The 24,997-nt window shown below is 46.0% G+C and overlaps 1 protein-coding gene across 5 annotated transcripts in view; it reads right to left on the reverse strand.

Annotated features, from left to right (window-relative positions):
- Nucleotides 1-24,997, reverse strand: part of macf1a (microtubule actin crosslinking factor 1a) — an 837,043-nt gene that overhangs the window by 338,990 nt on the left and 473,056 nt on the right. For all 5 annotated transcript variants that reach the window (XM_038800586.1, XM_038800577.1, XM_038800561.1 and 2 more), the window contains exons 12-17: nucleotides 19,646-19,739; nucleotides 18,633-18,787; nucleotides 16,001-16,280; nucleotides 14,502-14,630; nucleotides 6,582-6,659; nucleotides 4,948-5,109 (exon numbers count right to left, since the gene is read on the reverse strand). In XM_038800586.1, coding sequence (XP_038656514.1) covers nucleotides 4,948-5,109; nucleotides 6,582-6,659; nucleotides 14,502-14,630; nucleotides 16,001-16,280; nucleotides 18,633-18,787; nucleotides 19,646-19,739 — 898 coding nt within the window. The remainder of the gene's footprint in view (nucleotides 1-4,947; nucleotides 5,110-6,581; nucleotides 6,660-14,501; nucleotides 14,631-16,000; nucleotides 16,281-18,632; nucleotides 18,788-19,645; nucleotides 19,740-24,997) is intronic.

Raw genomic sequence — 24,997 nt, forward strand, 5'->3', positions numbered from 1 at the left:
AATGGACAACCACACCCCCATAACCAGCCAACATGGCTTACAGAAACAACATCCCATCAACCCGCCCCAACCTTGTTTGCCTCCCCCAGCCTCCTCTTTTCAACCCCCCCACCCCCGGCAAATGGCTGCCACCTCCGGGCAAACCCTTCCATCGAGCCTTTCAGGGCGAACTTAATTTTCTCAAGCCTGAAAAATCCAGCCATGTCACTCACTGACACCCCTGACTTTGGGGGTTCCGAGTCCCTCCATACCAGCAATATCCGTCTCCGGTTTATCAGGGAGGCAAAGGCCAAGCCATCAGCCTCTCTCACCCCTGGACTCCCGGGTCTTCCGACACACCAAAAATCGCCACCTCTTGATTTGGGACCCTTGCTTTCAAAACCTCCGACATAACGTCGGCAAACCCCTGTCAGGCTCCCCCAAGCTTCGGACAGGCCCAAAACATATGGACTTGATTCGCAGGACTAACCGCACACCGCCCACACCTACAACACCTCCTCCACCTGCGGGGCTTTACCTGCACACAAACCCTGAAATCACCATGTTCACCTTCCTAAAAAACGCCTTGGGAATGGAGGTCAGGAGGCTCTAAAAAGACAAACAAGAACCTCGGGAAGACAAGCATCTTTACCGTCTGAACTCTCCCCGCCAATGACAACAGGAACACATTCCACCTCCCAAAGACCCCCTTCATCTGCTCTACTAACCGAGCCAAATTCATCTTATGCAGCTGCTTCCACCCCCGCGCCATATGAATGCCCAAGTGCCGAAAGTTCCCTCCTCACCACCTTGAACGGCATCTCCCCCAATCTCTTCTCCTGCCCCCTCTCCTGGATCGGAAAGAGCTCACTCTTCCCTATGTTCAATTTATAACCCGGAAAATGGCCTAATTCCTCCAAGATCCCCATAATCCCCGCAATATCTCCCAACGAGTCCGAAACATACAACAACAAATCGCCTGCATAAAGCGAGACTCTATGATCCACCCCCGCACTATCCCCTGCCAGTCCCTCGACGCTCTCAACGCTATGGCCAGTGGCTCTATAGCCTCGTCCCCCGATGCAGCATAAAATAGTCCGAGCTCACCCGGTTCCTGGTACAGAGGCTAGACCCAGTCCACAAAACCCTGCTCAAATCCAAACCGCCCCAGAATCTTCCACAGATAGTCCCACTCCACCCGATTGAAGGCCTTCTCTGCATCCATGGCGACCACCACCTCCACATCCCGTTCCGCATGGGGCACCATTATCACATTTAATAATCTCCTAATATTGGCTGCCAGATGCCTCTCCATCACGAACCCTGTCTGGACCTCTCCTATCACCCCTGGCACACAGTCCTCAATCCTCGAGGCCAAGACCTTGGTCAATAACTTGACATTCGTATTTAATATTGTGATCAGCCTATTACACCCACATTGCTCTGGACCTTAATCCGGTTTTAAAATTAAGGAGATAGAGGCCTGCGTTAGCTTTGCGGGGGGAGAAAGCACCCCTGCCCTCTCGCCTCATTAAACGCCCTCACCAACAAGGGCCCAGGACCCCCGAAAACCTTTTCGGGAATTCCGCTGGATATCCATCTGGGTCCGGAGCCTTGCCTCCAGCTCCTCCACCACTTCTATCAGACCAATAGGTGCTCCCAGCCCGTCCACCAGGTCTTCCTCCACCCTCGGGAACTCCAATCCCTCCAAAAGCCGCCTCATCCCCTCCACCCTGGCTGGGATCCCGACTCATACGGCCTCCTGCAAAAATCCCTAAAAGCCCCATTCACCCCCACCGGGTCCAAGACCAAGTACTCCCTACCCTGTCCTTCACATTCCCGATCTCCCTTGCTGCCTCCTGCTTCCTGAATTGGTGCGGCAACATCCTGCTCACCTTCTCCCCATACTCGTAAACTAGCACGGTGGCGCAATGATTAGCATTGCAGCCTCACAGCACTGAGGTCGAGGTCCCAGATTCAACCCCGGCTCTGGGTCACTGTCTGTGTGGAGTTTGCACATTCTACCCATGTTTGCGTGGGTTTCGCTCCCACAACCCAAAGATGTACAGGATAGGTAGATTGGCCTCGCTAAAATTGCCCCTTAATTGGGAAAAATGAATTGGGTACTCTAAATTTAAAAAAAAATAAAATACTCGTAAACCACCCCCCTCGCCCTCCCCAGCTGCCCAACTGCTTTACCTGTGGATTACAGCCGAAACTCCTTCTGCCACTACATCAACAGCCCTGCCTCCAGGGCCTCCAAACTTAATGCATTCTATGCTCGGTTTGAGTAGGTAACCAACAATCCGCTGTTGAGTGCCCCAGCAGCCCATAATTCACCCATACCCACCATCACAGTTTCCGAAGTCAGGTCGGCCTTCCTGAAAGTGAACCCACGGAAGGCGATGGACCCGGACGGGATCCCTGGTCGTGCACTCAGCCTGCGCATACCAGCTGGCAGAGGTATTCACAGACATCTTTAACCTATCCCTACTCCACTCCGAGGTCCCCACCTGCTTCAAGAAGACCACCATCATACCGGTACCAAAGAAGAACCAGGCAACATGCCACAAATATTACCGCCCGCAGGCCCTGACATCAGTTGTAATGAAGTGCTTTGAGAGGCTGATCATGAAGCGCATCACCTCCATACTCCCGGAACACCTTGACCCACTTCAATTTGCATACCGTCGCAACCGGTCCACATCAGACGCCATTTCCCTACACTGATCCCTAGAGCATCTCGAAAACAAGGACTCCTACATCAGACTCCTATTTGTTGACTACAGCTCCGCCTTCAACACCATAATCCCAGCCAAGCTCATATCAAAGCTCCAAAACCTAGAACTTGGCTCTCCACTCTGCAACTGGATCCTTGACTTTCTGACCAACAGACCACAGTCAGTAAGAATGAACACCAACACCTCCTCCACAATAGTCCTCAATACCGGTGCCTCGCAAGGCTGCGTACTTAGCCCCCTACTCTACTCCCTGTACACACACGACTGCGTGGTAAAACTTGGTTCCAACTCCATCTACAAGTTTGCTGACGATACGACCATAGTGGGCCGGATCTCGAATAACGACGAGTCCGAATACAGGAGAGAGATAGAGAACCTAGTGGAGTGGTGTAACGACAACAATCTCTCCCTCAATGCCAGCAAAACTAAAGAGCTGGTCATCGACTTCAGGAAGCAAAGTACTGTACACACCCCTGTCAGCATCAACGGGGCCGAGGTGAAGATGGTTCGCAGTTTCAAATTCCTCGGGGTGCACATCACCAAAAATCTGTCCTGGTCCACTCACGTCGACGCTATCACCAAAAAAGCACAACAGCGCCTATACTTCCTCAGGAAACTAAGGAAATTCGGCAGGTCCACATTAACCTTTACCAACTTTTACAGATGCACTATAGAAAGCATCCTATCGGGCTGCATCACAGCCTGGTATGGCAACTGCTCGGCCCAGGACCGCAAGGAACTTCAGAGAGTCGTGAATACCGCCCAGTCCATCACACGAACCTGCCTCCCATCCATGGACTCCATCTACACCTCCCGCTGCCGGGGGAAAGTGGGCAGCATAATCAAGGATCCTGCCCACCTGGCTTACTCACTTTTCCAACTACTTCCATCGGGTAGGAGATTCAGAAGTCTGAGAACACGCACGAACAGACTCAAAAACAGCTTCTTCCCCACCGTCACCAGACTCCTAAATGACCCTCTTATTGACTGACCTCATTAACACTACACCCTGTATGCTTCAACCGATGCCAATGCTTATGTAGTTACATTATATATCTTGTGTTGCCCTATTATGTATTCTCATGTATTTTCTTGAATTTTGTTTAATTCCCTTTTCTTCCATGTACTGAATAATCTGTTGAGCTGCTTGCAGAAAAATAATTTTCACTGTACCTCGGTACACGTGACAATAAACAAATCCAATCCAATCCAACCCAAATACCTCCTGTCCACCTGCAAGATCTCCTCCACCAACCTTTCCATCGCCTTCTCGCTGTGCACCCATATCAAGATAAGCTCCCCCCTCACTATTGCCTTCAATACCTCCCACAACGTGGCCTCGGAATCCGCCTGCGTCGTTCAGCTCCACATACCCCTGAATGGCCGCCCTCACCCGCTCACACATCCTCGTCCAACAAAAGCCCCACATCCAGCTTCCACTGCGGGCACTGGCCTCCTCCCTTATTTACCCGCAAGTCCACCCAATGCAGAGCATGATCCAACACAACAATTGCTGAATATTCCACGTCGACCACCCCACCTGCAGTGTCTTATCGAGCACAAAAAAGACAATTCGGGAGTACACCCTGTGCACAAGTGAAAAGAACGAACATTCCTTCACCTGCTGCCTCCCAAACATCCACAGACCCCCCCCCCCCCCCCCCCCCCCCCCCGAATATGCCCCATAAACACCCCCAGCTCCCTCGCCACCGCCAACACCCTCCCTGGCCTCAAACTCAGCCGATCCAGCCTTGGATCCAGAACCGTATTAAAATCCCCTCTTCCCTGTTATCAACTGATGCGAGTCCAGATCAGGGATCTTCCCTTGCACCCGCCTCATGAACTCCATATCGGCCCAGTTCAGAGCATAAACATTCACGTATCCCACTTTTTTGTTCCATTTCTGGCACCTGACTGCCCAAATCAACAAGCCCCAAGTAATGCAGAAGAGTCAGCTTCCAATTAAAAAGACTGCAATTCCCAAAAGCCATGGCTGGAATTGCTCATGAAAACATTTGTCAAGCGAGCTGCATTAGTAAAAGAGTTCATGGAAAATAGAAACTACACACTAGTCCACCACAATGAACAAGCTTTCAACTTTCTTCATTTCATCAGCATGTCCCCAGGGAATGGGGGAGTCAGAGAAACAAAGGAGCACGGTGGGGAAGTGAGACAAATAAACTTTCTTGAAAAGGCTATACGATAAAATCCATAACATAAAACTTACAATAAAATATTCTTTCTTTGCAGAAATATTTGTATTATTGTCACTCCAGTCATAAGCCAATTCTTCCTCCTCCTTTTCATTCAGCCAGATAAGCTCTGTTGTTACTTTTGATACAAAACTGTGCAAGCTGATCAGGTGTTTCATCCGCAATCTTGATGTTTCCTGAGGAAATTAATAAGGAATTTATCTTGTCAGTGACTAACACTATAAAGAAATCAGAAAAATATTAAGTGCAACTATTACCTGTATAACCATTGTTATACTGAGGTCAGCTTCTGATAATGATAATTATGACAAACTACTGCCAATTAAATTATTAATTTTCAAAATGAAAGTTCCTTTTATGCTTTTAGAGAATACATTTTGTATGTCGAACATATTGGCTTTCAATATTTGCAGAGGAAAGATCACCATTGTTCCAGCCATTGTTGTTCACCTCTTTTGACTGGTGCAGTGTAACATTGGCAGTTTATAGACCAAAGGTGAATCCTCCATGTCAGAGCAAAAAAATGCACTCACAAAGGAAACAAATCAAAAGAATCTTTAACTTTTCACAGAATAAGAAAATTGTTTAGACAATGGATTAACAGATACCAACATTATTTTTTTCCTACATTTCCATAGACTTGCAAAAATCAAAACTGGTGATAACTAATTTGATCAGATATCTACCTACTTTCTAGAAATAGGCCAACATCATGGTCTCCAATGCTACACAATTCCATAACCATGGAAATGACCAGAGACTGCGCTCCTACCATTGAATCAGGAGCAAGAGGAATGACAAGAGCAAAAGGAGCACAAGAATCAGGAGCAAAAGAAGTTTAAATAATACAGTAATCCTTTGCAGCAAACATCAATTAACACAAAGGTTCAAGGTTCTAAACGCAAATTAAAAATTCAAATTAAACATTCAAAGATTTGCTATAAAAAAGCAGATCGCATATTTTGTGTTTCGCTCATTCTGGATTCTAGTGTTTCTGTGCTCGCATCTTTGCTCTTTGTCCCTCCGCTCAAGCTCTGCTACTGCTCACACATCCTGAACTATACTGCTGGAGGTCACTGGCTGCAGGTAGGCTGGGTCTGGTTACAAGACATGATGACTGATGGTATGGGTATATCCTGCTGACTGCTTTCGAGTCCGTTTCCCTTTTATTGCTTGCCACTGAAATCTTTGCTTTGCTTCCTGTTAGCTCCTCTCCTCCTCATAGTATGCAAGTTAGTTCAAGTGTGATTGCTTAAACTTGAGCTTTAAAATGATTCTAAAATTGTTGCAGTTAGATTTTCCTTAGGCATAAATATGGAGTCTTGCTTGGCAACATGCAGTGGAATCTATACTCTTCTGCAACAGAATTTGGTTTGATGCTGCAGAAATTGGCTTTGAAGTGCTGCATAATTCTAGCTAGTTGAAGTAGGTTGGGACAAGAACAGATGTGACACATCTTGAGAGATGCATAAATATGTTTGCTTTGTTCCAACAAAGCAATTGGCTTACATTTAATCCAAAAGTTATAATGGACCATTCCAATGAAAATTGCTTACGTTTTCATCTGCTATTGTTTAACTTAATTATTGGTGTAGACATGTAAATGTATCAAATTAATGATACTAGGTGATTTAAATGATTCACTTACCAGTAGTTTGAGGTATTGTAACTCCAGTTTAGTCAATGTGTCTGAATAACTGGTCTTAAAGTTGGAAGAGATTTGGCCCTGCAAAGAGACAATATGCAAAACTTAAATACGTTGTAATGGAGGGTTTTACTGTTCCAGCAAGATTACATTACAGCTCACAACAGTGCAAAAGTGGGATTTACAGATTCAAACTTGTCATCAGCGAAGCGCTCCAAAAGCAGTGTAGCCACCTGGGGTGGCCACGTCCCGATTTCAAAATGGACACTCATAAGGAGTGTAGGGAAAATTGGACAACTACAGAGAACACAAGCAGGTGCAAGGTTTCCTGTGTATTAAGATTTGCAGAACCCAGACATAACTGAAACCAATAGCCATTAACATATTAATGGGCTATCTACAGGGACAAAAAGCAACATTAAAACAATCGAAACCAAGACAGACTCCCCGGCGCCAGCGGGAGCTAAGACAAAGGCAGGCCAACGGACACATAGGGCCCGCCCAGCGATCAGGGAACATCTCCGGTATTGGAGAAATCGATAAGAACGATTGGGACATGGTCCAATTAATTGGGACCAAGTCCGGGGTCCACCCAAAAGGGCACAAAACCCCTCGGACCTATAAGATAGCGTCCCCAAGTTCAGTTCGTTCTTCTTGGCCTTGGCTCTCAGCGAGGAGAGACATGCCTAGCAGCTGCATCAACCAAGTAAGTCTCAGATCAACGCACGCTACGAGATAGATGCTTTTAGCTACTATTCCGTACCAGCTCGAATCAGAACCGGACAACGGCCATTGTTCCTCTGACCTGGTGGGCCATTCGAAGCTAAGCATAGGCTTTTGGTAGTAGTGATAGTTTAGCAAGTAGAGTTTATGCATGAGTAGTGATTGACTGTGTGTATAATAAATGTGTATTGATTTCAAACTTACTAACTGGTGTATTGAGTTATTGATCAGTACTTGGCTTTGAACCTTGTGGTGGTATCAGAAAGATACCTGGCGACTCTAGAGCAAAGGTTACTAAAACAGAGCAATTAAAGAGAAAGCACAACGAGCAACAACAGAAGCTGTCAAATACCATAGTATCAAATTCATGAATAAAGTGTCCTTTACTTATCCAATTTGGGGCAAAAGGTGAAAAAGTAACTTACTTGAAAATTGTGTAAAAAAGTCTACAGTAAGAATATTTATTACCTCAGGTTGCAGGCAGACAGGATTAAGAAATATGAGGATAGAGCAGGAAAATGGAGATGAGGTAGAAAATCAGCCTAAACCTGAATGTTGGAGAACATTCAATGGGCTGTCTGGCTTACTGCTCCCATTTCCTATTCTCATAGTCCCTATTGTGGCCGGATAAGGAGTTTTATGTTTTCTATTGTGAATCTCAAACTGAATTTCAACATGAAACAAAATTTCACTTCTTTTGAATTCTGTGCTTCTAGAAATATATCCCAGTGCCTTATTAGCGATTCTTATCCGACCTGAAATTCTGCTTTTAATGACTTGTCCACATGTATTCCTCGACTGCTTTGCTCTTTAACCCATTCATTTTCTTAGGTTAATGTGATGTTTATGTTTCATGCATCACCTAACACATTTATCAATGTTAAAGTTAATGTGCCACTTAACCACCCAGTCTGCAAGTGTTTTTAATGTTGTCTGGAGCCAGTTGGTTGAGAAAGGAATGGAATGTAGTATGGAATTCAAAAACAAACACCTGCAAATTGTATATCAAAACCATGTCTCCATTACCAGAGGATTAAAAAGATGGGGCCGATCACTGCATTTATTTCTGACTTTTTCCTGCTGCTACAGTATGGAGAATTGAGAATAGTTTTTCAGCAAATTAAATTACAGCCCAATCGGAAGTTTGTAAATTCTACATGAAATTTCAGACAAGAATTTAATTTACCTCATACAATTAGTTAAAACAGGTTTCATATCCAAACAGACTTTCTTTGTCAATAATAATGGAGCTTGGGTAATAAATAAAGCCCATAAAAAAATTAAGTAACTAAAACAATTACTTACTTATTCCTTTGTTTTGTCCCATTAGCATGTTTACCTGCATACAATCTGGGCTAGGAAATAATATCTGCCTTGTTTAAAAAAAGACTACACTACACAAAGCAAAATAAAATGTCCATTTTTAACTTCACAGACAAGGTAACTCAATGTTAAACAAAATGGTATTTTAGAAATAATATATAGATTATAACAAAAATATGGTGATGGGTTTAATTTGATCAATTGATGTATTTGTTCCTAAAATAGAAAAAGTAGGACTTCTAGTGAAGGGGATGTGCTGAGCAGTCGCACACAAGGTGGCTTTCCTCCAAAGAACACGAAAATAGGCACTATTAATCAAAATTAGCCCGCAAAAACCAGACTAAAAAATCCCCTCACCCTCAACACCACAAGACTAGAAGAAATGTCAGGAAGCAGTAGCTCCACAGGCCTGAAGGAACTAAAGGAAGAAATAAAAGTCGAGAATCAGGCAGCGGTCAAGGTGATGGTGTCTAAAGCGCTGGCCACCATATAGGTGGTCCTCAACAAGGTGGAAAAGAGACTTGAAGCCCAGGAAATACAATTAAAGAACTGGAAAAAGTCTCAACAGACCAGAGAGACTGAATCATACCCTGAAGGTGGAAATAAAGGTGTTGGTGATAACCCAGGGGAACCTGAAGGGGAAGGTGGAGGACCAGGAGAACCAGACGAGGTGCCAAAACATTAGAATAGTGGGCCTGGCAGAAGGAACCGAGGGCAGGAACCCAACAGACAATGTGACCCAGATACTGGGAAACCTAATGGGGAGGGACAGCTCTCCCAAACCACCAGAGATCGACAGAGTCCATAGGTCGCTCCGCCAAAACCAAAGGCTGGGGAGCAGCCAAGGGCGATCATCACCAAGCTACACCACAACCAGGACCGGGAAAGAATTCCAAGTTGGGCCAGGCAAACAAAGGCCTCCAGCTGGGAGGGAAACAGGATCAGGATGCACCAGGACATTGGGCAGACCTGGCAAAGTGCCAGGCAGAATTTAATGGAGCAAAGTCAGCCATGTGCAGGAACAAAATCAAGATTGGGCTACTGTATCCAGCAGACTTTGGGTAACATACCAGGGCAGGGAACATTATTTTACCGCCCCTGCACATACGGACGTGTTTGTCCAAAAGAACAGACTAGAAAAAACAGCAGAGAAGAAGCGATGAAGTAGACACCGGAGAGACGGAGAATGTTAAATGACAATTTGCACGGGACTGTACCGCCTCGTTCTGAACCGGGGAACTAGTTCACAGATAGGAGAGCAGGAAAGGGTGAGAACAAGCCAGAGGGGGAACCAAAACAGCAGGTGTCAGTGGGGTTCGGGCCACTACACTAGAAGAAAAGCTAGCGCCGGGAGGTATGAAGGAGGTGGGGGAGGGGGTCGCACCTCCCACCAGAGAGAGAGAGGGCCTGGTGATGGAGGTGGGAGGGCACAACCAAGGGGGAGCAAATAGAGGGGGAGAAACACAGTAGACGAAAAGGGGGGGGGGTAGCAGAACATAGAACATACAGCGTAGAAGGAGGCCATTCGGCTCATCGAGTCTGCACCGTCCCACTTAATCCCTCACTTCCACCCTATCCCCCTAACCCAATCACCCCTCCTAACCTTTTTGGACATTAAGGGCAATTTATCATGGCCAATCCACCTAACCTTCACGTCTTTGGACTGTGGGAGGAAACCAGAGCACCCGGAGGAAACCCACGCAGACACGGGGCAAATGTGCAGACTCCGCACAGACAGTGACCTAACAGGGAATTGAACCTGGGACCCTGGCACTGTGAAACCACAGTGCTAACCACTATGCTACCGTGCTGCCCCTCCCAGAAGGGGAAAGAAGCAAAGCCGCAGTGGGAACAAAAGGACGAGGCAGGTGAATGGCTCTTGGTTGGCTAAAATAGGCTACAAGGAACAGAACAGCATCACAAGCAGCCAAACAAAAGGGAAACTCCAGATTACAGGGACTCAACCACATGGTGTACACATAGTTGGTGGCCATGTTGGGTGGCCCGTGGACAAAGTGAAACCCCCGGACGCAGTGATCCCGCCTCATGGGTGAGTACAGTGACCACATCCATTTTGGATGGTCCCCTAACAAAGGGAAATCCCAGAGTGCAGGGGCGCATCAGAATAGTCACCTGGAAAGTTAAGGGACTTAACGACCCAGTGAAAAGATCCAGAGTCTTCGCGCACCTGAAAATATGAAAGCCAACCTCGTCTTCCCCCAAGAGACGCACCGGAGAGAGGAGGACCGACTGCGGGTCAGAAAGGCCTGGGTGGGACAGACGTACATTCATTCATTCATGCTGTGGAACAAGAGCCAGACTGGAGAACTGCGTACCAGATGCAGTCGCAGAAGACCAGACAGGCTTTATCAAGAGTGGACAACTAACAACATCAGGCACCACGTGATAATGACACCATCCGGGGAGAGAACATCAGAGGTGATCATCTTCCTGGATGCTGAAAAGACCTTCAACAGAGTTGAGCGGACGTACATCATTGAATACTAGAGTGGTTTGAACTGGGTACAGGGTTCACCTCCTGGTTGAAACAGCTGTACAACGCCCCCTGGCGAGTGCACGTAACACCATCAGCTCCAAATACTTCCAGCTGGAGCTACACAAGGCTGGAATGCCCACTGCCCCCGCTCCTATTTTCCCTTGCAATTGAGCAGCTGCCGATCGCCCTTGGAACGGTGACAAAAATGAAAGGGATTCCGGAGAGGGACTTTATGTAGATGGCCTGCTGCTCTACTTCTCGGGCCCACGAAGCAGCATGGATGGGATCATGAATCTCCTGAGACAGTTTGGATCCTTCTCGGACTACAAGCTCAATCTGAGCAAGAGTGAACCCCAAAGAGGGAGGGGTAGCTGAATAAAAAGAAGCATGCGGGGCCTGGCCCTCCCATACCTACAATCCTATCACTGGGCAGCCACAGGCAGAAAGAGTGAGGGGATGGGTGAAAGAACCAGAAACAGAATGGGGGAAGATGGAGGAGAGCTCCTGCACAGGGATAGCCCTTGGAGCCCTTACCACAACGGCAATCTCATCCCCGCTGGCCAAGCACTCAACAAGCCAAGTATGGCAGGCACACTCCGTACCTGGAACCAAATGAGACAGCACTTCGGTCTGACTGAAATGTCCACTGTGGCCCCATCTGCAGCAACCACAGGTTTGTGCCAGTCGTGATGGGTGCCACCTTTAATAGATGGAGACAGGACGGGGCACACTGACTTCTCTACAGAGCACAGACAAGCGAAGTTGGAGGAATTGACAGAAAAACCAACTACCCAAAGGGAATGAACTGCGACACCTACAGGTAAAGACCTTCCTCCGCAAGGAGACGACATCACACCCTTGGAAGCTGAGACATTCAATGTTAGAGAAACTATTGGACACGGGCAATTTGGTCCGGGGGGGGGGGGGAGGGGGGGGGGGGGGGGAGAGAGAGAGAGAGGAAGAGAGAGACTGCAGGGTCCAGTACGATAACTGCTAGAAGGGGCACACTCCTCACTGGACAAGACACAGGAAAAACGGGAGGAAGAACAATGGATTGAGATACGAGTGGGGTCTCTGGAGCGAAGCACTGAACAGGGTCAACTCCACCTCCACATGTGCAAGGATCAGCCTCATGCAACTGAAAGTGGTCCTCAGAGCACACCTTTTATAAAAACAAAATTTAGAGTATCCAATTTTTTTTTTCCCCAAATAAGGGGCAATATAGCGTGGCAAATCCACGTACCTTGTGCATCTTTTGGGTTGTGGGGGCGAGAGCCACGCAGACATGGGCAGAATGTGCAAACTCCACATGGAGTTACCCAGGGCCGGGATCGAACGTGGGACTACAGTGCCATGAGGCTGCCATGCTAACTACTGTGCCATCCTCACAGAGCACACCTAACCCAAATGAGCAGCTTCTTCTCGGAGGCAGAGGACAAGTGTGTACAGTGCCAGGGAGGCCCAGCCAAACATCCAGACTGGTCAGGTTCTGGACAGCCCCTCTTAGAAGCAATATCCAAGGTTGTGGGCGTGGAGCCAAGCAAATGAAGTGGCAGCCTTTGGGTATCAGACCAGCCAGAACTATTTATGGTGAGAGGGGCCAATGCCCTTACCTTTACCTCCCTAATCGCCGCCAGAGAATCCTGCTCAGCTGGCGATCAGCAGCACCACCCAAAGCTGCAGACTGGCTGGCAAACCTGTCGGCATTTCTCCACCTGGAGAAAATTAAATATACCATCCGAGGGTTAGAAGAGGGCTTCCACAAGACGTGGAAGCCATTCACCCACTTGTTCCAAGACCTGTTTGAAGCCAACAGCCAATAAAGTGAGGGGAGGGGAGGGTGCATTGGGGCCACTAGGCCACCAAAGAATAGAAAGGAGGAGGAAAGAAGAGGGGGTTGGGGGGGGGGGGGGGGGGGGGGGGGGGGGGGGGGGGTGAAAGAGAGAAAGAGGGTAGCGAGGGACAGGGACCGAAACAGCCGGGATTGACAACGGGGAGCCGAGAACAATGACACAGAGATAGGACCCCATGGCAGGGATAAAGGGTCCCGGTCAGAACGGGGGCGGGCTCAGGCCATCCAACTCAGTACGTGGAGGGGCACAAAACCCGATCTCCCTCCCCCGCTCCGGTTTCCTCCAATAAGGGAATTTTCACAGTAACTTCATTGCAGTGATAATGTAAGGCTACTTGTAACACTAATAAAGACTATTATAAAAAAATTTATACAAAGATCTATCAGCGTTCAGTTTAGACATTAACTAAGTATATCTGATGGGGCAAAAAACAATTTCCAAATAGAGCTAATAAGCTATACTTAACTTGACTATTAACACATTTTCTTCTCCCATTTCATAGAATCCCCACACTGCAGGAGGCTATTCTGCCCATCGCGTCTGCACTAAACCTCCGAAAAAACACGCACACCCCTGCCCTATTCCCATAACCCCACCTAACCTTTGGACACAAAGGAGCAATTTAGCATGACCAACCCTCCTAATCTCCACATCTTTGGACAGTGGGAGGAATCCGGAGTACAGGGAGGACACTCACGCAGGCCTGGAAAGAATATGCACACAGAAACTCCACAGTGTCACACAAGGCTGGAATTGAACCCAGGACTCTGGCACTGTGAGTTGCAGTGCTAACCACTGTGCCATCGTGCTCTCCCTTGTTCCTCCGCTTCATCACTGACATACAAATAGGTTCAGAATAGTTTAGAATAGATGGGGAAAGCATCGCCACCAGACTTTTCTACTGTTTAAATTGTTCAGTAATATAGTGGTAGGCCAATATCCTTCAGCAGCCATCTGCTGAAGGTGGACCATTGTGCAGCCCCAGGTCAAGTAGGAGATGGCAATAGTGGAAATTTGGAACGCGAATGAGACCAATCTGGGACATGTCTTAGCGATCTCTTTGCACTTGGCATGGATCTGGGCACAATGGGTGAATCAAGAGCGAGCCCCAAATTGGACTCTGCGCCAGGCCCATCGCGGTTCACCCGACTTTCTCCACCCGGCGCAATCTGGATCTCGCCCTCAGTAGGGTGCCCATGTTTGGGGGGGGGGGGGGTTCCAGTGGCCTTGACAAGGTGGGGGTGGAAAAGGGAGATAGGGCTGCAAAATGGCGCCCTGATCTAAGAGGAACCGTTCCTGATGACAAGATCAGCTCTCCAGCAAGAAATCAACTCAGTGTAGCCTCAGCAGGGAGAAACTTCCAGAGGCCAAAAACACCGGCGCTGCAGCCACTGAGAAACACCCCGCCAAACGTGCCCAAAAGCAGACTTGGCCACTGAATTGTGCCCCTAGAGTTTTGATTTAATCATATAGATTTGAAACATATTTGGCTAAATAACTGAGACACATATACATAGAATTACTTACTTCATAAATTTTAGCTTCTTTAAGACTACATTCCAGTTCTTCCACTGCAGTATGGATTGTCTTGTGGGTATCAAGCTGTGTCTCCACACTCGGTAAGTCAGTGCCCCATTCAGTTTGGTCAAGTCTTATCTGCAGGATTAAGCCATGAAGCATCAGTTCAATCTTGGAAATGTTTTAAAGCTGCTTGCATATTGTGCAACACCTGTGTTGGTGCTATTGTTGTCCAATATGAGAATTTAATACAGCCAGTGACACCCTAAAACAGCTATATCTGATTCACCAAGTTGAAGATAGATAAGTCTTCATGACTGCTAGCCTTCATAAATCTGGCAAGGTTGATTTAGAGTACCCAGATTGATTGTGAAAGGCTAGCAATACCAAAGTTGGCAGCAGCAAGTTATATAACCCAATACAAAAACAACTGTAAACTCTCCAAACTGCATATACAATGTATGTACATCAGAAAATCTGCCAATAATGTACAACCTGACAGAAAATCATTCAGTCTACACTTTAGCCACACCAAGCCCTAAACACCTTCATGTGGTGACAGGTGCTATCTCTCTGGAACTAGGTTAGCATAATCTGCTCTGAGGAAGGGTCATATTGGAGTTGAAACAGTAACTCTGTTTCTCTCCATGAATGCTGTCAGACTTGCTGTGTATTTCCAGCACTTGCAGTTTTTAATTATAACAGTTATATTGACAAACAGATAAAACTGGGAGAACACTCCAAAGAGCAGTAAGTCCTTGCATTCTTCAAAGCTACAACTACATATGCTAATATGAAGCTCAGAAGATATCTATTTCCAATGATGAAAACTTGATATAGCACAGATTGCTGACACCAACCACAGGAATTCCCATTGAGCTGGACTTGGATTTCCACTGGGCTGGTCCAATGCTTATTATTAAATCAGAATCTAGAATGGGGAAAATAACATCTGATCCAACAATGTACTGAATCATATTTGTTTTGCAACCTTAGCAGTACATGGAAGAAGACATCTTAATTTATGGCAAATGGAAAATTCACGATAGCGAAGATTGTATTTTAAGGGATTGTTCAACTAATGCTATAGCATGAACATGGTATAATATTAAAAGACAATGGCGGTACAGTGGCGCAGTGATTAGCACTGCTGCCTCACGCGCCAAGGACCAGGGTTCAACACAGGCCCCGGGTCACTGTCCATGCGGGGTTTGCGCATTCTCCCCATGTCTGCATGGGTCTCACCCCCACAAGCTAAAAATGTGCAGGTAGCTGGATTGGCCACGCTAAATTGCCCCATAATTGGGGGAAAAAGGAATTGGGCACTTTAAATTTGAAAAAATAATAATAAAAGACAATAAATCTACTGTTATCAGAATGACAAAAACTTGCTGGTGGAAATGTTGCGATCTACAGATCATCGCTAATCTTTGTTATGAGCAATTCTTAGCTTGTACAAGAATAACACAGAGCTCTGACTTTTGTTCAACTTAAAAAATGTATAGTACCTGTACTTCCTCCACCCACGCCAAAAGTTCATACACAAATCTTAGGCTTCCTTCATCTTGTGTTGAAGAGACTGCAACCAATTCTGATCTTGTCATGGGTTTTTTAAACCCTGTGAGGGAGGTGATGTGCAAAGTGCCTGAACTAACATCAGTTGTTAAGTCAGTGACAGTCAAGTTCAAAGATTGCAAATGCTCTGTGGAGGAGATGAAATGTCCTTTTCTGTACAGGTTTGTGCATTCAAGCCTCAATGTCACCAGCTCTTCTTGTAGTTTAATAATTCTGCAATTAAGGAGATAAAGAAAGCTGAGAAATTAACTCTTTCCAAATGAAAATACATGGTTTATACTGGCACATCGAATCCAGTAGGCAACATTTCTACAATGGTTTTCATATTAAAACAAAATTTGGAACAATCTTAACACAGAATATGAAACTAAAAGTTATCTTTCATGTTTTCCTATTTTATGTTGATGTCCTCCAGCCCACCACCTAAATACCTTAAATGTAATATTGAGAACCTAATGCAACAAAATACATTTCGGGGAAGTATTTTACCATGGCTACATTTGAGGAATTGGTGCCACATTATTGGAGCAAACCTACTCAGTAAAGTAGTCAACTGAGTGACTAAATATTATGCTGTTTGGGTTCCTGCATATAGGGCTGAACCTAAGTGTTGGCACTCTCTCCTAAATCTAATTTTGGATTTAATCCAATTGAAACTCATGGGATATAATGCTCCCCATTTGGCATGCAGGCTTTACAGCACAGAAACAGACCTAGGTCTAGGCTGGTATTTATTCTTCACGCGAGCCTCCTCCAATCTTGCTTCATCTCACACTAAATGCCCTACGTTAGAGACTTAGGGAACTCTCTACACAGTTCCTATTGGGTTAAGACACGCAATAACTGCACACACACGTCATCACAAAAATTTGCATTACACTTCTATTACCATGGTAGCACCCAATACTAAACAGAGGCTCAAACCTTTGCTCCAGTGTTGGGTACGCAGAGTCAAGAAATTTCCTGATCCCACAAACCTGACTCAACAGAAAGTGTTCCAAATGATAGGATTTTTATTTTGAGGGTGGGGTGCCAATTGGAGTTAGATCCATTGCCCCCAGCAACAGAATGGAGGCAGCCCAGGTGCCGAGGTTCGCAGTTTAAAATGTTCTGGGACTTCATCCCACTTGTAAGAATTTTTTTTGAAAGCCCTATTACTCTCTCAACCCCCACACACGCCATGCCCCATCCATGCCAACCATGTCACCTCATTCTTCTCTACTCATCCTAATAGCCCTTAATACTCTTCATGTAAACTTAAGTCACTCTACTCACCCCTGACCCTCAATGCCAACCTATGCCTTTCTACCCATTCCCATAGTTCTTTATGGATCCTATTAAGTGCCAACTCATGACAACCCATACCCCCACCCCCCAAACCGTGTCCTTACACCCACCCAGCAACATCACCCAGTGTCCACCATGGGCAGACCTCAGGAGCCATGCTGAGATGAAATACAATCAAGTACATTCAAGCACACTGAATACATTTAAAACCTTTCAAGTACTTAATTCCCTACAAATAAACATTTGATAACCCCACATCAAAGATACCTTTCTGACCACGGAGTGTTAATCAAACTGCCAATTCATAGGTTACCCACTTGATTGTGATAGGTTGTGGAAGCAGAAATGTGGAAATAATACTATAATGATAATACTTTGGCTTATGTCAACAAAAATAAATTTTTAAAAATTAATTTACGGGATATGGACATCGCTGGTAAGGCCAGCATTTATTGCCCATCCCTAGTTTCCCTTCAGAAGGTGGTGGTGAACCGCCACAGTTCTTGAGGTTAAGGTACACCCACTGTACTGTTAGGGAGGGAGTTCCAGGATATTGCCCCAGCGACAGTGAAGGAGCAGCGATATATTTCCAAGTCAGGGTGGTGAGTGATTTGGAGGGGAACCTCCAGGTGGTGGGGTTCCCAGGTATCTGCTGCTCTTGTCCTTCTAGATGGTTGTGGCCGTGGGTTTGGAAGGTGCTGTCTAACGAACCTTGATGAGTAACTGCAGTGCATCTTGTAGATGTCACTGCTGGTCAGTGGTGGGAGGTTTGACTTTTGGGGAAGGGGTAGCAATCAAGCAGACTGCTATGTCCTGGATAATGGTGAGCTTCTTGAGTGTTGTTGGAGCTGTACTCATCCAGGCAAGTGGAGAGTATTCCATTGTACTCCTGACTGGAGTCTTGTAGGTGGTGGACAGGCTTTGTGTGGTCAGGAGGTGAGTTACTCCCCGTAGGATTCCGAGCCTTTGACTTGCCCTGGTAGCAATACAAAATAGCAATAATGCGAAAAATAATAAATTTGCTAGTTTACTGGATTGTAACAGCATTGCTTAAATAAATAACAAATGCTCAATGTCACAAATCACAATTGCATTTATTACTGAAAAACATGGATCGTGATATGATTTAGTTTTTCAGTGAAAATGTATTTCGGAAGTGCACATAAGGAATTCAATATGCAACAATTTGAATTTATGTTCTGCAAATAGATGGAGTTGCATGTGTATCAATGGAAAAAAAGAGTGTGTCATTGCAAATAAATGGACGGGGAAACTTACCTCATAATAATCTGTTCTACCTGATAATACTTCTCATCTCGGAGAATCTGTGCATCAATTTGCAGTTGTCGTATTAACCGCTCACATTCCTCCAAGTACATAACCACCTCAGTTTCATACTGAACCTGCTGGCCTGACTCTAAATGAGCAGCATCCTAGGAAAAATAAGTTTGAAATATACGAAATTCAATTAAGTCAATGCATTTCCAATGTGATTTACTAGATGGGTGTTCATTTGGGGAAGCTTAGTCATTAGTGAATATGATTGGTACATAATGACTTGATCCATTTAGACCAATGTGCATGTTCATGACCCAAACAAATATTAATCTATCTTCTTCTGCTGCTCATGATGTGGTTGCATGCATATTTGGGAGAGCAAACACAAACTGGTGAACATTTTACAGAACATACCATTTAGTCTACCATTTTAATTTAAAACTTTGCTTCCACTTTGATCTTCCTGTCCTTGACCTGCTACAGTGTTCAAATGAAGCACAACACAAGTCTGAGGAACAGCACTATTTTTCAACTGAGCACGGTACGGCCTTCTGGATTTGTCCCACCTATCTCCTTTTCACTTGCTCAAACTCTACTACATTTCTAACATTTTCCAGTTCTGTTGAAACATCACAGACTTGAAATGATAATTGTTTCACCCTCCACAGGTGCTGCCAGGTATTTCCAGTATTTTTGTTTTATTATTATTTTTTAAAATAAATTTAGAATACCCAATTATTTTTTCCAATTAAGAGGTAATTTAGCGTGGCCAATCTACCTAACTTGCACATCTTTTTGGGTTGTGGGGATGAGACCCACGCAGACACAGGGAGAACATGAAAACTCCACACAGACAGTCACCCAGGGCCGAGATCGAACCTGGGTCCTCAGCTGCGTGAGGCACCAGTGCTAACTACTGCATCACCGTGCTGCCCTTTTATGATATATAATCGATCTATCCTCACTGCACAATGATACTAGAAACCAGCTCTGTATTGTTCATCTCTACTTACTGCTTGCAGGGTGTTTTTGGCCAGTGTTAATTTTTCCTCACAGTTTAAAGCTCCATTTTGGATTTTGTTGGCAATCTGCAGCAGCAGTTCCAGCCTAAAGGAGTATATCATAAAATAGGAGAAATTAATTTAATGTTAAAAAGGAGACCTTCTAGAGATGGGCTTCAGCAACCAAGAGTCTTTTTTTTTGGAAAATATTTTGAGACATTTATGATTTTAACAATTCTTATCAAATTGCAACGAGAACAAAAACACAATATACCCAACACATCCCCTGAGCCTAGACCCCAGCCAACATGGCTTACATAAACAGTGTCCCCCAGCACCCCCTCCATTGGTTCTCCTGTCCTTACCCGTCTCTCCCATGCCTCCGCCTTCCATACCCCCAACCCGAAAGCTTAATTTTTCTCGAAGAAGTCGATGAACGGCTGCCATCTCCGAGCAAACCACTGTAACAAACCTCTCAAGGCGAATTTAATTTACTAGAGTCGGAGAAACCCCGCCATGTCGCTAATCCATATCCCCGACTTCAGGGGCTCTGAGTCACTCCATCCTAGTAGGATCCGTCTCTGGTCCATCAGGGAGGTAAAAGCCAGGACATCGGCCTCTCTCACCCCCTGGGCTCCTGGATCTTCCGACACACCAAAGATCTCCACCTCTGGACTCGGCACCAGCCTCACTTTTAACATCTTTGACATGATGTCAGCAAACCCCTGCCAAAAGCCCCTCAGCCTTGGACATGCCCAAAAGATATGGACATGGTTCGCAGGACCCCACGCACACCGCCCACACCAATCCTCCACTCCCTCAAAGAACCTGCTCATCCGGGCCACAGTCATGTGTGCCCTGGGGACCACCTTAAAATGTATCAGGTTGAGCCTGGCGCACGAGGATGCATTATCTCGCTTCAGGGCCTCCTCCCATTATCCGGCCTCCAACTTCCCCCTCCCCCCGATCCTCCAGCTCTTCTTCCCACAGTCTCTTTACCTCCCCTATCGGGACTCCCTCCCACTCCATCAGTTCGTTATAGATCTCGGAGACCTTCCCCTCTCCTACTCCTGTTCTCGACACCACCTTGTCCTGCAGTCCCAGGTGCGGGAAGGTTGAAACCTGCCTCCGCACAAAATCCTTCATTTGTAGATACCGGAACCCATTCCCACCTGGCAACTAGAAGTCCTCCTCCAGCTCCTCTAAGCTCGGGAAACCCTCATCAATAAACAGAACCCAGAAGTTCTCGACCCCTGCCCGCTGCCACCTCCGGAAACCCCCCCCCCCCCAGTTATCACATACCGGTGCCCACAACCACACCCTCTCCAACCCCATGTGCTGCCTCCATTGTCCCCACACCCTCAACGGGCTTGTCGAGTACCGAGTCGGCGAGGTGCCGTTAACAGTGGCCCAAAACTTGTGCCCTACATGAGGCTACCTCCAGCCGCTCCCATCATGACCGTTCCCCCATTACCCACTTCCTAATCATCACAATATTCGCCGCCCAGTAGCAATTAATGAAATTCGGAAGAGCCAGCCACCTGATCCCTCTATAACCCCACCCCCACCGCACGACCTTGTTCATTCGCGGGGTTTTACCCACACAAGCAAATCCGTGACCACTGCATTAACTTTTTTAAAGAACGCCTTGGGGATAAAATTTGGAAGGCTCTAAAAATAAATAAAAATTCCTCGGGAGGACTGTCATCTTAACCGTCTGAACCCGCCACGCCAATGACAACGGGCGCGCATCCCACCTCTGCAAGTCCCCCCTCATCTGTTCTACCATAGACCCAAATTCAGTTTATGTAGCTGCTCCCGCACCACCTGGATACGCAAATGTCAAAAGCTCCCTCCCATCACCTTGAACGGCATCTCACCCAATCTCTTCACTTGCCCCCTCGTCATGGATTGCAAAGACCTCACTCTTACCCATATTCAATGTGTATCCCGAGAACCGCCCAAATTCCTCCAATATTCCTATAATCCCCCCCAGCAGCAGGTCCAATATGTACAAAAGTAGATCAACCACATAAAGGAGACCCTGTGCTCTACCCTCTCCTGACCCTCGGCGCTCTTAATGCTCTACAGCCAAGGCAAACCTGAAATAGTCTGATCTCACCTGATTCGTCCACACACTCGCCACCGGTGCCTGGTATAGCAACTTGACCCAGTCCACAAATCCCTAAACCTCTCAGGACCTCCCATAAGTATTCCCACTCCACCCGATCAAAGGCCTTCTCTTCGACCATGGTCACCACCACTTCAACCTCACGCCCCTCTGAAGGCATCACAATTACATTAAGCAACTTCCTAATGTTGGTCGCCAAATGTCGCCCCTTAACGAACCCAGTATGGTCCTCCCCTATTACCCCTGGGATGCAATCTTCGATCCTTGCGGCCAGGATCTTCGGCAGTAGTTTGGCATTTAACAGTGAGATCGGTCTGCATGACCCACAGTTTTCCGGGACCATATCCCACTTTGGAATGAGGGAGATTGGCGCCTGTGTGTGTGTGGGGTGGGGGGGGGGGGGGGGGGGGGGAGCACTCCCAGCTCCTTTGCCTCATTGAAAGCCCTTACCAACAGCAGTCCAAACACCCCTGAGAACTTCTTATAACATTCCACCAGGTACCCATCCGGTCCCAGCCCCACTACTACTTCTACAAGCCCAATTGTGACCCCCCAGGCCCTCCACCAGCTCCTCCTCAACCGTTGGAAACTCCAACCCTCCCAGAAACTGCCTCATCCCCTGTTCCCAGGCTGGGGGTTCCAACTCATACAATTTGTTATAAAACTCCCTAAAAACCCCATTCATCCCCGTTGGTCCAAGACCGTATTCCCACCTGTGTCCTTCACTTTCCCAATCTCTCTCGCCGTATCCTGCTTCCTCAACTGGTGCGCTAACATCCTGCTCGCTTTCTTCCCATACTCTTATACCGCCTCTCTCACCTTTGCAACTGCCCTAACGCCTCACACGTGGATAACCCGAATTCCTCCACCCACTCGCCCTCCTCCCTATGTGCCCAAATAGAGATAAACTCCCCCTTGATCACCCGCTTCAAATTCCACATTGTCCCAGTTCGGGGCATAGATGTTTAACAACACCACCGTCATCCCATCCAGTTTCCCACTTACCATAACATATCTTCCCCCAGAGTCAGCCACTATATTTCCCACCTCAAAACGTATTGACTAAAATCGCAACCCACTTCATTTTAAAATCCAACCCCGAATGAAACACTTCCTCATTCTAATCTCATCCCCCAATCTCAGGCAAGTCTCTTGTAGCATGGCCACATCTGCTGTTTATCTTTTTAAGGAGATTTATTCTCAGTGTCACTTGACTTTGGTATAACACAGTTAAAGTCAATTCTCATCATATGAAATTTGAGTATTATTATAGATTAATTTTCTGTGATCTGTAACAGTTAGAAGTCATAAAATGTATCAATTATCCTCTCTTGATAAGTGTCCAAATTGAACATTTGCTGAGGAGACCAGATTCGGTCTCTAATGCACCGAAATAAATTGGAAAATAAAAAAATACAAATAGAAGAATTGATTTCAATTCTTTTCAGCATTAACAATTACAGTATGTAATTAAATGCACATTGAGACTCTATTGAGCAATAGGAAAGACTAACTGACAACAACATAGTCATGAAAGAATAGATGATGTTTGATCACTGCATGGTAAAGGACAGGTCATCACATTCCTCTTGAGGGCTGGAAACCAGAAACAACCTTTATTTAATGTCGTAAAAATATTTTTACTGAAGCACACTGAGATAATAGAAACAAGCATTTTCCTCAAAAAAAAGACAGCCAAAAGCTGTATAAATATATGCCTGCACCAAGGCTTCCTTGGACTACTTCAATCAAATTATTTGTTCTGAAACTAGCATTAGAAACAGTGTTACATAGAATTGAAGGTCTTTCTTCAAATTGTACTTTGGATGTGGACAATTTCAGCAAAGTTGCATTTTTTGACCCTTGATTGTGGCTCAGTTCATGCACTTTGCCTCCAAGTCAGAGGGTTGAGAGTTCAAGCTTGACTTCAGAACCTGAGCACATACTGTGGGCTGTTACTTCAGAAGTGTTGAAAGTGGCAGCATGGAAACAAGTTAGGGTTCAGAAGAGTCATTGAACAAAGCTCCATCTACTATTCAGGCAACTGCAAGCGCTCAAGATACTACTCGTGGAGGTGCATGGAATTCCTCCCAATGCCCTGGCTATCTTTCTTCTCTTAATCACCATCACCAAAAAACAGATGAATTGACCATCCAATACATTTACTATTTGTAACATTTGGTTGTGTTGCTGCGTTTGTCTATGGTGATTCAATTCATTGGGTGCACCACAATTTCAGTGCTGAGCTGTCCACTGTATCCAAAATTGCAAACTATGTTAAGATTCATTTTATCACTAAAAATAGCTGCATTTCCTCATCATATTCATGAATGAATTGAAGTGGATCAAAATGGTCAATTATACCAATGGATTTTTTTGCCTCAACTAGTCCTACAATTCCATTGTTATGAAATTGGGCATTTTCTTGCCCATTGGCCACTTGCGATTTACCAAGATTAGCAGATGGTGACGACTAGGTGATTTTCACAGTAACTTAATTGCAGTATTAATGTAAGCCTACTTGTGACATTAATAAAGATTTTTTCTTTTTTATATATGTTTCTGAGCATGCTCTAATGTTTCACAATCAGTCCTTCCCATACTGTCCTACATGGACATCATCTGTTGCCAGTCCTATAACTGAACCTTTTGGTTTGATATCTAGTTTCTCTGCTGAACAATTTGCTCTAGGTTACTATTTTAAGTTTTTAAGAAAATGTTTTTATTCGGATTTTCAATTTCATACATAGCAAGGTCATTTGGTGACACATAAATTACATAGTGATACATCAATCCTAGTCTACTGCATGTATTTACAATCCTTTTCTGTGTGTGTGTGTGGGGGGGGGGGGGGGGGGGGGTGCCCCCTGCACAGGGTGTGGTCAGCACCCATCCGTCCCCTCCTTCCTCCCCTTAGTTGGTGCTGGTGACCTTCCTGTGGGCCTCTTCTCCTCTTTGCTCTATTGGCTGTTGGCGACAAACAGGTTCTGTAACAGGTTGCTGAATGGCCTCCACGTCTTGTGGGAGCCCTCTTCCGACCCCCAGATAGCGAATTGATTTTCTCCAGTTGGACAATTTCCGACAGGTTGGTCAGCAAGTCTGCAGCTTTGGATGGTGCTGATCGGTAGCTGAGCAGGATTCTTTGGCGAGAGATTAGGGAGGCAAAGATATGGGCATTGCCCCCCCCCCCCCCCCCCCCCCCTCCCATGAAGAGTTCTGGCTAGTCTGATACC

This window comes from Scyliorhinus canicula, chromosome 1 (genome assembly GCF_902713615.1).
Source record: "Scyliorhinus canicula chromosome 1, sScyCan1.1, whole genome shotgun sequence".
Lineage (NCBI taxonomy): Eukaryota > Metazoa > Chordata > Chondrichthyes > Carcharhiniformes > Scyliorhinidae > Scyliorhinus > Scyliorhinus canicula.